The 13768-nt window shown below is 47.6% G+C and overlaps 1 protein-coding gene across 1 annotated transcript; it reads right to left on the reverse strand.

Moving 5' to 3' along the window:
- Positions 1-16: 16 nt before the first annotated feature.
- On the reverse strand, positions 17-10122 carry grm8l.S (glutamate receptor, metabotropic 8 like S homeolog). Its single transcript, XM_041575362.1, has 11 exons — positions 9928-10122; positions 6932-7500; positions 6362-6578; positions 6002-6137; positions 5645-5799; positions 5433-5573; positions 4327-4527; positions 2617-2756; positions 1598-2533; positions 1080-1339; positions 17-437 (listed from the first exon to the last, which is right to left on the reverse strand). The coding sequence occupies exons 2-10, from the start codon at positions 7409-7411 to the stop codon at positions 1091-1093; spliced, it is 2655 nt and encodes an 884-aa protein (XP_041431296.1). The 5' UTR covers positions 7412-7500; positions 9928-10122; the 3' UTR covers positions 17-437; positions 1080-1090.
- Positions 10123-13768: the final 3646 nt, after the last annotated feature.

Here is a 13768-nt window from a genome sequence, read left to right on the forward strand (position 1 = left end):
TTATCAATCCACTGGGTGGAGCTGGACTGGTTTATTGCAGAACATAAGAAACCCTCCCCCTCCCCCTGCAGTCTGAAGAGTCCAGAAACTGATGGCCAGAAAGGCTGGCCTCAGAATCTCGGTCCACGGATCATAGAAAAGTGCCAGACAGGACACAGATGGAGTAAAGAACACAAGGTGCCACTGTGCCCCCCTCCCAAAGACATTAGCAAAGACTTTTGCTTTAGGGGACCAAGTTTGCTCCAAAGTTGCCATAATGAGGGTAAAGGATAAGAGGTTCTGGAGGGTGAGCTGTAGCAGTGGTAGCAGGAGATGAGGGTATCTGTGTGCTTGTTCCATTGGCCCAGCTGAATCCCAGATGGAGTCACTTTCTGGGTTCCTGTGGTAGTTTATCCCTTTAATGCCCTTGCCATGGGAGGGTGGCACTGCCCAAAGACCTGTGTGTGAACAAAGGAACATTTCAGTACTGTACAATCCTCTATACCCCATCCCCAAAGGGTAGTAACAAACTGGCTCCCACTGTACAGTTACTTCTCATTTGCTGCCCATAATCAGTACACTAAGGCAATCCCCACCAGCACCCCCTGTACTACACTTGAGGCTGCTCCTCTGGCCCAGTTTCCAGGCACCTCATGACTCAAACTCTTATGCTGTAACAAATTAGTGTCACAGTTCTGTCAGATGCCCCAAGAGCTTGCACTCATTAACAGAACCATGTCTCCTTTGAGGCGGGGTCTGTTTGTAATAAGGTAAGTGGTACATAAATTAGGTCAGGGGTGTCCAAAAGGTAGATCTGGATCTTCCAGTAGGACTTGGTAATCAGTAGATCTCAAGACACTGTCAACAAACCTACTGTTTCGAGATTTTCATTCAGATATTAATGTTTAGGTTACATAAGAAATAAATGTTTAAATATAACACTTTACATTTTTATTCTCATTAATCAATATTTAAGTAATATTGTCCATGGAACAGAATGCTTACAAAGCTTTTATGGATGTAGAGCATATTTGGGACAACATCACTAAAAGTAGACCTCGCATTAGTAAACTATGGACACTCCTGACTTAGGGACTTACCTTCATTTGGGTCACTTGCTTTCAGGCAGGCTCTTCCCCGTGGGTTTGCTCTCCCCGTTCTGTTGCTCGTTGTTCTTTTGGGACAGACGAGTAGACATGGTGGCTGCCGTGGCCACAGCCTTGAAGCTGCGCTTGCGTTTCTGCACGTTCTGCTCAGGGTGGAAGATGATGACGTAGACCTTGGGCACGTAAAGCATCCCCAGCGAGACCGACGCACTCAGGCTCATGGACACCGTCAAGGTGGTGGTCTGGATATAGATCTGAATGAAGGAGGCAACATGGGCTCATCATTCCACCCACCGAGAGGTAAGTGCAACAGCTGGAGGGACGAGTCAGTGGACCAATGGATTGGAGTGGAGATGATGCTGTGATGTAATGAGAAACATGGATGACAGCCGGTGTGATGCCATGAGGAACAGTCATGTGACAGGATGATGTAATTGGATTATGATCCTAATATATATATATTATACATATATTTATATATATACACACATATGCCCCTCATCATCATTCACCTTCTCTGCAGACTGTGCAGTGCCAAAGAAGATGGGCACAAATGCCAGCCATACAATGCATGTCGTGTACATGGTGAAGCCGATCGGCTTAGCCTCGTTGAAGTTTTCCGGGACCCCGCGGGCCTTGACTGCATATACCGTGCACGTGACCATGAGAAGGATGGAGTACATTAAGCAGCTGACCAGGGACAGGTCGGACATGTCGCACTTCAGAACCCCTCTGGCGTTCTCAGGGTTTTGCGTGCGCTGCTCCTCGAAGTCAATGAAGCTGTGAGGGGGGAGCACTGCCAGCCACACGGAGGTCCCCACCAACTGGACCCCAATAAGGCTGAATGTGATGACCAACTGGGAGGCAGGACTAATGAAACGCGGAGGAGTCACTGAGCGCTTTCCTTGCTCAAAAATGCGGTAGATGCGGTTGGTCTTAGTGAGGAGAGCAGCATAAGATATGCACATTCCCAGTCCCAGGAACAATCTGCGGAGGGCACACACAGCCACCCCTGGCTCTGCCATCATCAGGAAGGTTATAGCATACATCAGAAAGATGCCCGTCAGCAGCACATAGCTCAGTTCCCGCCCTGAGGCCCGCACAATTGGTGTGTCATTAAATCGCATCAGAGTGCCCACCACAGACAGGGTACTGAGGATGCCCACAATGGCCAGGAAGAGGGGCAGAATTGCCCAGGCAGAAGTCCACTCCAGCTTGACAATTGGTGTCGGCCTGCAGGCGGTGCGGTTCAGATTGGGTCTCATGTCAAATGGGCAAAGCTGGCAGGTAAAGTCATCCAGCTGGAACTGGTAACCATCACATAACTCACAGTGCCAACAGCAGGTCACTCCTTTGACCATCTTCTTCCGCTCTCCAGGCAGGCAGGGGAGGCTGCACACGGAGGAGGGGATATCTGACTGCCCACCCGACCACTGCATCTCCTCAATCTGAAAGAGACAGGGTAAAGGTTGACTTGGCATAACATAATATCAAGAGTTTTCTCCCAGGCACTGGAATGCTAGTCACTCACACTGAGCCGCAGATACTCTGTCCACTGTCCAATGATCCGATAGGAAGGGGCAGTGTCATTAGCCATCTGGTACTGGAAGATATCGTAGCGACCCGGAGCATCTCCATTCTCATTAAACATCACTGGGGTCCCAGCGCTCCCTAGAGTACAAAAATTCACGAGTCATCCCACATGAGAAATTCAGAGCGACACCTTCACTCAAGTTTCCAAGAGCCAAGCTAATTGGGCACAGAGAACAGGTAATAAAGAGACACCCTAGTCACAGAGAGGTGGGTATGGTGGCTGGAGCACTACCTTGTTATAACTATAGACACAACTGGGCACCCAGGTGTAAAGAGGTGGTGGCATGGGGATGGCATTGGTCCCTCAGAAACACTAACCAAGCAGGGGTGACCATCTGTAGGGCAATGTGCTGAGCTATAACTGGTGACAGGGTATGGAAGTGTTGCCAGACAGGAGTGTAGGTGGGGGTATTTGGGTGGGTCTAATGCTACACATCTGGAATGAAAACCAAAAGGCTGTCTCTGTTCTGAGTGGATCTGGAGGTGATAATGAACTTGCTCTCAGTTACGGGGTGATCTATACAACAACAGGGCTGTTCTCCAATCACATAAACAAATACACCTCTCCAATCACTGCAGGACACTCACAGGTAGGTACATTCAGGTAGATATGTACATTATCAGTGTGGTGGCCCTATTCAAGAAAGGATCTTGTTCTCAGCCGAAAACTATAGGCCGGTTAATTTGACATCAGGGGTAGGAAAGCTTTTGGAAGGGGTAATAAGTGGTAATAAGGGGTAAGATACTTGACTACATTGCGAATCACAATACTATGAGTTTGGGCCAAATGCTTTTATGTGTACCACATCTTGCCAAACAATAATTTATTTGCCTTTTATGAGGAGGTGAGCAGGAACCTAGACTCTGGGATGGCAGTGGATGGGATCTACTTAGACTTTGCTTAAGCATCTGATACAGTGCCACACAGAAGATTCCTGGGTAAATTAAGGAATAATGGCCTGGAATATAGTATTTGTACAGAGAATTGGCTAAAAGGATAGATTACAATGAGAGGTGATAAATGGAACATTGCTGTTTAACTTGTTTATGGATGGCCTGGTGGTGGGCACTGTAATTACTGTTTCTATGTTTGCTGATGAAACTAAATGGTGCAGAACTATAAGTCCCATGCAGGATGCTGCATAGAGGTTTGACTAAATTGGGAAACTGGCAGCAAACTGGAAAATTAGGTTTAGTGTTCATAAATGCAAAGGTATGCAAGATAGTGCCAGTGAATCAATGGCATTCAATTCAATGGTGCACAATGCTTACAGTTTACATAAACTGCAATATACCATGTCACCAGTAGATGTCACAATTTATTGTTTAAATATATATATATATATATATATATATATATATATATATATATATATATATATATATATATATATACACACACACACACGCATTCTGTTCAGGGGACCACACGAAGCATGGGGTGATATCTGTCAAAAATGTAAAATGTAATTGTATAAGGTAAGTGTATATATGTGAGTATACAGATAGGTCATTAGAGTGTGTGTGTGTGTGTATATACAGTATGTATGTGCACTGGGTTTCATTTGGAGGGGTTGAACTTGATGGACTATTGCCTTTTTTGAACCCAACTAAGTATGTAAGTGTGCAAGCAAGGAAATGATCTTACCATTGAAGTTGACCTTGTGTATATACTTCAGGAGTAGCCGGCCTTCGATAGGGTCCATCTTATCACAGACACCAATGTGCCCAGGGCACATATCCATGTGCATGTTGTGCAGGGCATGGGCCATGGCATAGACGGCATCAATGACAAACTGCACCTTCCCCTCCTGCTCATACACCGAGTCCTTGGCGATTCTTTCTCCCCCTGCAAAGGGAGATGCTGACAGTCTGTATGGCACCTTAATCTGCCTGTGGCTCCACGGGGCCCTGTGCATCACGGTGTAACCGTGGGCCTGTGCCATACTCAACAGATTGGGCACAACTCAGTGGCATCAAGTAATGGTGTCATTATGCCTCCATGTGCAGGGACTCCCAGCCCTGTGTTTATAAACAGGAGGCCCCCCACAGAATTGGTGGAGCTGTATCCAGTGACATTCAATACAACTGATGCCCACATCCCAGAGATGAATAAAAAGCCTCTGTCACAATATTTATACTTTCTTAATGAGGTGGGGGTATAACTTACCATACTGCTATAGGAAAGACATCTCTATTCATACATTTACAGAACATGAGCAGAAGTTGCACCAGGACCCCAAAACTGCCCCTTTCTGACAGCTGTTTAAAGGGTACTTTCCTTGCTTCTCTTTTTTAACACTGAGCTTGCCAGTCATGTACGTGGGTACATGTGGGCAAGTCAACTAGAGCAGGGTTAGGGTTACATATACAAAGCTTGAGGAGCACACCTACCCTCCCCTAAAACGTGCACTATTTCTTTGAGACTGGTTTGAGACTGCCAAATCCTGTCTCCTATGGGTTGAAAGATCCCACTGTTTTTATATAGGCGAGAGTTTGGGGCTTTGGCTTCCATGTAGCGGCTACAGTACAGAATACAGCCCCATGCTTGCAGCCCCCTAGCAGTAGGTTAGCCCCAGAGTACATGCAAGTTGCAAGTGGCTTTTTTTTCTGCCCCAGAATCCATGTACTAAAGTAATGTTACACTTTATTTGCCCCATGAAATATTTAGACTACAGGGGCATCAGAAGCATACAGGGGCACCTGGACTGGTAGACATTGACCATAGAAGACTAGAGCCAGGCTGTATGTTACCTGTACACTTGCGCCTGGTGTCCTCTGGCCGGGCTACTGATCGGGTTAATCTACACTTGAAGTCATCCTCCCAGAATTCTGCAAACCAGATGTTGCGCCTGTTGTTCTCTAATGTCCTACTGGTGAAATACTGATCAAAGCCTAGGGTAAGAAAGAATTGCAGTCAGGGGCCCATTTGGGTTACAGACAGTGTTGGCTAGGGCTGCACTTACCATCAATAGAGGCCCTCTTGGGTAGGATGGTCACAGCACCCTCTGCAACTTCCTCCAGACTCAGTATTGGGGAAGTCTTGGAACCCCAACTGTCTGATCCCACCCACAAGAAATGTCCTGTCTGATTGGCTCTTTGGGTGGCCTCAAGCACACGCCTACCAAGAGAAAAAGCTTTTGTAGGGAGTGTTACTGAGAAGGGTAGCAGGGAGTTGATATAAGGGGCAATGGTGGTGCAACAGAGGAGAGGGGGCAGTGTCTGAAGGGAGAGTGTAACTACAGGACAGGTGGGGGAAATAAAGACATGGGCAAAGGAAAACATCTTGCAGAGGGGGGAATGGAATGTCAGAGTTTCCTCACTTGATATCATCCTCGTTGGCAAAGATAATGATGCCTCGGGCATTGGGCGTCTCCAGGAGCCTTCGAATCACTTTATCAAACTCTCCAGGACGTGGCTCCCGCGGGATCTTAATGGACTGAGCGATACACACGCCCCCTATGGGAAACAAGACACGTGCCCCTAATTCACAGCTATCGCCCAAATCCTTGTGAAACCACGTAAGGGGGCGAGTAGCCAATGTATTTCATGTGCCTCTATCACCCCAAGGAATGCACTGAAGTGGCCCTAAGTATTGTGGCCCTTACTATCCAGGCATTTGCCCTGTGTCTCATTCTAGCTGCCCATTTGGCCAGGGGTGAATGAAGGAAGGAGGCACTTACCTGCCTCACGTGAAATCTGCACAAAGGCCTCCACCCCGCTTTCTCCGTAGTTTCCTTCAGACGCCAGCGTGGAGACATAATTCCAGCCGAGGGCTTTGACAATATCCACCATAGCCTGTGCCTGGTAAGAGTCTGGGGGGACCACGCGGGAGAAGAAGTCATAGCGGTTATTGTCACTGAGCTCAGGGGCTGTAGAGGCATAACTTATCTGTGGAATCTGGAACAAAAACACACATTCTGCTTAGAGACTCAGGATGCTCTGAAACATCTTCACTGGGGGGGAGTCTTGCTACATCTGCCATACCCACAAGCTCCACTAGGGGCACTCTTGCTAAATCTGCCACACCCTCACAGCTCGACTAGGGGCATATATCTATATCTGCCATACCCTCAAAACTCCACTAGGGGCAGTGTAACCCAACTAATATAAATGCTCACTTCCATTCAGCTTTTACAATACAAGTGAAATAAGGATGAGAGGCCTTTAGGCATGTGGTGTTACTCTACTACCTTCCAACATGGTGCAGCTCAGTAGTTATGGGAAGCTACAGGAGCTAAGGAATCGCTTACAGAAAAGAGGCGCAGCACGTTAGCCACCATGATGGACACAGAGCTCGCCGAAGCTCCAATGACCCCTACTACCCTCTCTGGTCGACTGAGGATGGGGGGCTCTCCGTTGGAACAGCGAATATCAGACGTATCTTTTTGAATCAGAGCTTGCACAAAGGTGAGCGACTGCTCCAGTGCATAAGTGTCTCTTGAGCACGTGTCCAGAATGCGAGCCCCCAGGGTCAGATTAGGGAGCAGCTCAGGGTCCCCATTGATTTGATCTAAGGCGTATAACATGGCCTCCAGGCGGTGCACTCCAGCTTCCTTCTTCACCTCCCCGCAAGGGGCTCCTGCTGGGCCCTTGGCATGTACAGGGAAGAGCCCCCCCAACGTAACGTCTCCATCTATCTTTATCGAGTGCTGGGCAGTGCTCGTCTCCACCCCAACGCTTCTCTGCAGGAGCAGAAAGAAGAGGATTCTGGGAGATGGCAGGGGTCCCATAGTTCTGTGTGATTCCCTCCAAAGAGGGTGGGGCAATTAGTTGCGTCTGGCATTCAGGCTGCATCCATGGCTAGAAGGCCGACGATGGTCTGTGGAAAGAAATGGGACATTCAGTTACAGGCCTGCTCTAGGGCCTATGTGCAATGGAGCAGAAGCAAGTCCATGAATGGGGGACCCAAGAGAGAAACTAGAGGAGGGGGCACTTGTATCTGGCACTTACCACACAATGGCACAATCCATATGGCAGCCAAGACTGCAGGAACTCACTAGGCTAGTTTTGTGCTGCTCAGCCATAGGACAGCATACACGTCCTTTACCTTCTAAACACCGGGGGGCACAACACATGGGGACCCTAGTAAGTGGGGGTACTGGGTAGGCTCAGCAGGGCCATTCACACAGCATGTTGTGCTACTGACAACTGGCCAGAGCAACAAAACAGTTAGCCCACCAATAAACACACCTTACCATGTTGTGGTGCTGGGTGAACAGTCTAAGGTCTCTGCTGGGTGCCTGATTCTTAAAGGGCATGTAAAGTCTAAAATAGAATAGGGCTACAAATGCTGTATTTTTTATAATAAATATAAACATGAACTTACTGCCTAATCAAACAAATGGTTTATTCTTTCAAAGTTGGCCACAGGGCGTCACCACCTTGTAACTTTGTTAAACATCTTTGCAAGACTAAGACTGTGCACATGCTCAGTATGGTCTGGGCTGCTTAGGGATCGTCATATACTAAGCTGCTTGAGTTCTGCATGGCTGGGAAGTAATGGGCTCCCCCTGCTGTTCATAAGTATGATTGTTTCCCTACTCAGCAGTTAGGGACCATCTGACAATTCCTATCCACAGCAGTAAATGAAGGGAGAATCTCACTGCATACAGTCAGGTTTCTTATAAAAACGGTACACATATTGGAGATAGGTTTCTTTTTCATTAAAGAAAGTAAAAATGGGATTTTGTTTTTTGCCTTTACATGCCCTTTAATAACAGGGGTCATCGCTTTAAAATAAGGAGTCACAACCTTAATAACAGGGAGTCGTAGCTTTAACAATTGGGGTCATTACATTAAAAACAAGGGGCACTGCTTTGATAATAGGTGGTCATCACTTTAGTAAAAAGGTTTATCACATTGATAATGGGGTGTCATGACCTTAATGGCAGGGAGTTGTAGTTTAATAATAGGGGTTGTTACATTAATAACAGGGGGCACTGCTTTGATAATAATAGGGATGCACCGAATCCACTATCTTGGATTTGGCCGAACCCCTGAATCCTTCGCAAAAGATTCGGCCAAATACTGAACCAAATCCGAATCCTAATTTGCATTTGCAAATTAGTTATGGTAAGGGGAAAACATTTTTTACTTCCTTGTTTTGTGACAAAAAGTCACACAATTTCCTTCCCAGTCCCTAATTTGCATATGCAAATTAGGATTTGGCCTGGTAGAATCCTGCTGAAAAAGGCCGAATCCTGGCCGAATCCCAAACCAAATCCTGGATTCAGTGCATCCCTAGTCTTTAATAATAGGGGTCATTACATTAATAACAGGGGGCACTGCTTTGATAATAGGTGGTCATCGCTTTAGTAAAAGGGTTTAGCACATTGATAATAGGGTGTCATGACCTTAAGAGGGAGTCAAAGCTTTAATAATAGGGACTGGTTCTTTGCCAATAGCACCACCATATAATTCTGAGCTCGGGTTTATGGTAAGGGGCCCAGTTATATCCTGTAACCAATATTAAAGAATAATCATAAAAATGGGAAAATGGCATAACAATAAAAGCCGACCAATAGAAACATAGCTTTGAATGAATGACAGACACTGTGTCTAAATGTGGCTTGGACACAAAACCTGGGGGGGGGATCCAATCTCCTTGCTGTGCTGGTGTCAGTGTGGTTCTGTACAGACGTTCACAATTCAGTGAATGTGGGGCAGGGAGAGGAGACGGCGTGGGATCAGTGTGAAGATAACACATTTTTCTTTAAGCTGTGAGACATCTCTTGCTTTTCTTCCTCGGTGGGGGGGGGAGTATATATATATATATATATATATATATATATATATATATATATATATATATATATATATACACATATAAAGATAAGACTCAGGTTACACCCACTATCTGGGTCATGCACAAAGCCCCACACCTGCCACAGTCTTACTTACACAGATGGCCACACACACCACTAGACCCCATATCCACAATACGCTGGGCACTAATGCCCCACAAGCACATTGTCATCTGTATGGGAAACACATACCCATACACCTACCCAAAGCAGATTGGGCACAATGGCACCTGTATGAGATACGCACTCCCAGTGATACATGTGGGCTCCACACTTTTGCCCACCATGGGACGCCTAACACAATGGGCATTAGGTGAGTGCCAGGGCAGAGATACAGACAGACAGGGTTACAAGTGCAGCCTATAGGGACACAGGTAGAAAACATATTCTTCCCATGGGAGTGGGGTATCATCTGAGTTTATGGGGTTAATTTCCCCCTATACCTTGTACTCCAGCAGCCTCTCATTTTGTCTTCTGGCTTCCAGTTAACTCTTGCTTCCCCACATGCTCAGGTGCTGCTCTCTCCGCTGGGCTCTCTCCTGTATGAATGTTCTCCTATTATTAGCGCCCAGTCCTTCCCTCCTGCCTCTCAGTCCTGCCCTCCTTTCTCTGTGCTCTCTATTCCCTCATTCCTATCAGCCCCCCGAGCCATGGAGCCCCTCTCCCTCCTCATTCTGAGGTCACTTTACAATTTGAGTGCCACTAAATCCTTTAAAAGCTGCACAGATTTAATGTGGGAAAAGCCTCTGCCCTTCCATTATATCCAGCCCGGCTAAGTGCAGGGGGAGGGGGAGGCACAGGGCTGCTGCCCACAGCCACATAGGCACGGGGTGTCATGGGAAACTGACAGGGGGGCAACAGAAGCCACAGGGTCATGCAGGGGTTACCTCTTGTTCAGCATTACCTGTGCCTCCTATTACTGCTCAGCATTACCTGTGCCTCCTATTCTTGTTCAGCATCATATGTGCCTCATATTCTTGTTCAGCATCACCTGTGCCTCATATTCTTGTTCAAGCTCACCTGTGCCTCCTATTTTTGTTCAGCATTATCTGTGCCTCCTATTCCTGCTCAGCATTACCTGTGCCTCCTATTCTTGTTCAGCATCACTCGTGCCTCCTATTTTTGTTCAGCATTACCTGTGCCTCCTACTCTTGTTCAGTGTTACCTGTGCCTCCTATTTCTGCTCAGCATTACCTGTGCCTCCTACTCTTGTTCAGTGTTACCTGTGCCTCCTATTCCTGCTCAGCATTACCTCTGCCTTCAATTCCTTCTCAGCATTACCTGTGCCTCCTACTCTTGTTCAGCATTACCTGTGCCTCCTACTCCTTCTCAGCATTACCTGTGCCTCCTACTCCTTCTCAGCATTACCTGTGCCTCCTATTCTTGTTCAGCATCAGCTGTGCCTCCTATTTTTGTTCAGCATCACCTGTGCCTCCTATTTTTGTTCAAGCTCATCCGTGCCTCCTATTTTTGTTCAGCATTACCTGTGCCTCCTATTCTTGTTCAGCATCACCTGTGCCTCATATTCCTGCTTAGCATTAACCGTGCCTCCTATTCTTGTTCAGCATCACCTGTGCCTCCTATTCCTGCTCAGCATTATATGTGCCTCCTATTCCTGTTCAGCATTACCTGTGCCTCCTATTCTTGTTCAGAATTACCTCTGCCTCTATTCCTGCTCAGCATTACCTGTGCCTCCTATTCTTGTTCAGCGTTACCTGTGCCTCATATTCCTGCTCAGCATTATATGTGCCTCCTATTCTTGATGAGCATTACCTGTGCCTCCTATTCTTGATGAGCATTACCTGAGCCTCCTATTCTTCTTCAGCATTACCGTTGCCTCCTATTCTTGTTCAGCATTACCTGTGCCTCCTATTCCTGCTCAGCATTATATGTGCCTCCTATTCCTGTTCAGCATTATATGTGCCTCCTATTCCTGTTCAGCATTACCTGTGCCTCCTATTCTTGTTCAGCATTACCTCTGCCTTCTATTCCTGCTCAGCATTACCCGTGCCTCCTATTCTTGTTCAGCATTACCTGTGCCTCCTATTCCTGCTCAGCATTACCTGTGCCTCCTATTATCATTCAGCATTATCTGTGCCTCCTATTCCTGCTCAGCATTACCTGTGCCTCATGAGATGTTCTGGGGCAAGTTATTTGGGGCACACCTCTCATATTAATATATGCATTTGGCTACAGGAGAGCAAAGACCTCTATCATATTCTGGGGGCACGGGGGGGAGAAGAAGTGAAGGGCAGCGAGTGAAGAAGAGAGGCTAACAGAAGGGGATGTGGGCACTTTTGTTTCTCTAAAGGAGGCAGGAATAATAGAGCAGAAATAATATACAGACTGCCCCAGGCTCTCTCTTACGCTGAGTGGCTTCTTATTGTCTACAATAAATCAGCCTAGAAATCCCCAGAATAGAGAGCAGCGTCATTACTCACTGAGTGGCCCTGGGGCACCTAGTCAGCAAGTGAATGCCACATGCAGAGAGTCAGGGCAGGAACAGCAGAGGAACAAACGGGGCAGGAACAGCAGAGAGATTGGCAGGGGCAGGAACAACAAAGGGACAGGCAATGGCATTCAGTGCTGTCACTCCAGGAATAGGGAAAGGTGAGATAGCAGGAAAAATCAGGAGACAGAGGAAGGTGCAGGGGCTATGGGGCCTGTATGTGGGTAATATACAGTAACCAACAGCCCCACAGTGTACAGGTGGCCGGGAAGTTAAAGGACATGTAATAAAGTATAATGGGCAGAGCAGGACAGGGAGAGACTTTGTATGAGCAGCGCAGCTCTATGCCTATAATCCCTGGATGGGTGGCAGCTGTCTGCTCCCGATTAACTTTCTCCCAAATCCCTGCCCTCCCCCTGCCACACTGGGCTGCATTCACATTAATTATACCCTCCTGGCATCATGATACCCTCCCCCCACCCCTAACATCTTGCTTCTAATTAAGAAGAAGCTTTTTAATTTCCTAATGATCTCATCAGTGAAATTGTGCTTTGCTCATGCCCCCCATCCCTCTCTGCCCATGTGCCCCATCCTTCTCTGACCATGTGCCCATCTCCCTTTCTGCCCATGTGCCCACATCCTTCTCTGACCATGTGCCCCCATCCTTCTCTGACCATGCACCCCAATGCCTCTCTGCCCATGCGCCCCCATCATTATCTGCCCATGTGCCCACATCCTTCTCTGACCATGCACCCCAATGCCTCTCTGCCCATGCGCCCCCATCATTATCTGCCCATGTGCCCCATCCCTCTCTGCTTATGTGCCCCATCCCTCTCTAACCATGCACCTCCATCCTTCTCTGCCCATGTGCCCCCTTCCCTCTCTGCCCATGTGCCCCCATCCTTCTCTGTCCATGTGCCCCCTTCCCTCTCTGCCCATGTGCCCCATCCTTCTCTGTCTATGTGCCCCCTTCCCTCTCTGCCCATGTGCCCCCTTCCCTCTCTGCCCATGTGCCCCCATCCTTCTCTGTCCATGTGCCCCCTTCCCTCTCTGCCCATGTGCCCCATCCTTCTCTGTCTATGTGCCCCCTTCCCTCTCTGCCCATGTGCCCCCATCCTTCTCTGTCCATGTGCCCCCTTCCCTCTCTGCCCATGTGCCCCCATCCTTCTCTGCCCATGCGCCCCATCATTATCTGCCCATGTGCCCCACCCCTCTCTGCTTATGTGCCCCATCCCTCTCTAAACATGAACCTCCATCCCTCTCTGCCCATGTGCCCCCATCCTTCTCTGTCCATGTGCCCCCTTCCTTCTCTAACCATACACCCCCATCCTTCTCTGACCATGCGCCCACACTGTATCACACTCCATGCACTGATGCTCTTACATAACAAGCTTTGCCCGTGTGTCAATCTCTGCAGCTGCGGTTAAAAGAAAAGACACCACATCAATTGTATTCAATGTTTTGCCTAATAAATTCCTCCCTATTTCTAGCTGGTCCAGAGGAGGCTCAAACAGAACCCCCTTCTGGGTGATCTCATCAGTCCTTGTTTTTAACATGGAATGAGCAGATATGACAGGTGCTCCTGCACTCAGTAGGCCAGAGTTTGGGCTTTAACTCATGGGAAAACGGGGTGTTCAGGCTTCCACACATTCTTGTGGGCGTCAGTTACTGTCACATGGTGCCCTTAATAGATACATTTTCCACCATTTTTTCCAGCAGAGGGCGTACAGGCTTTGGCTTTGAGCCTGCATGATGGAATTTTTTTTATTTATTTATTAGATTAATACAAATTACAGATTAAAACAAGCATAAAAATAAAATAACAGACGTAACCT

The sequence above is a fragment of the Xenopus laevis genome, chromosome 8S (assembly GCF_017654675.1).
Source record: "Xenopus laevis strain J_2021 chromosome 8S, Xenopus_laevis_v10.1, whole genome shotgun sequence".
NCBI classification, from domain to species: Eukaryota; Metazoa; Chordata; class Amphibia; order Anura; family Pipidae; genus Xenopus; species Xenopus laevis.

Coding starts and splice junctions, on each gene's coding strand:
- grm8l.S (XM_041575362.1), bottom strand. CDS start 7,411: ATGGGACCCCTGCCATCTCCCAGAATCCTCTTCTTTCTGCTCCTGCAG. Junction 6,579..6,931: donor ACGTGCTGCGCCTCTTTTCT/GTAAGCGATTCC, acceptor TTTTTGTTCCAG/ATTCCACAGATAAGTTATGC. Junction 5,800..6,001: donor GCCAACGAGGATGATATCAA/GTGAGGAAACTC, acceptor TTCTCTTGGTAG/GCGTGTGCTTGAGGCCACCC.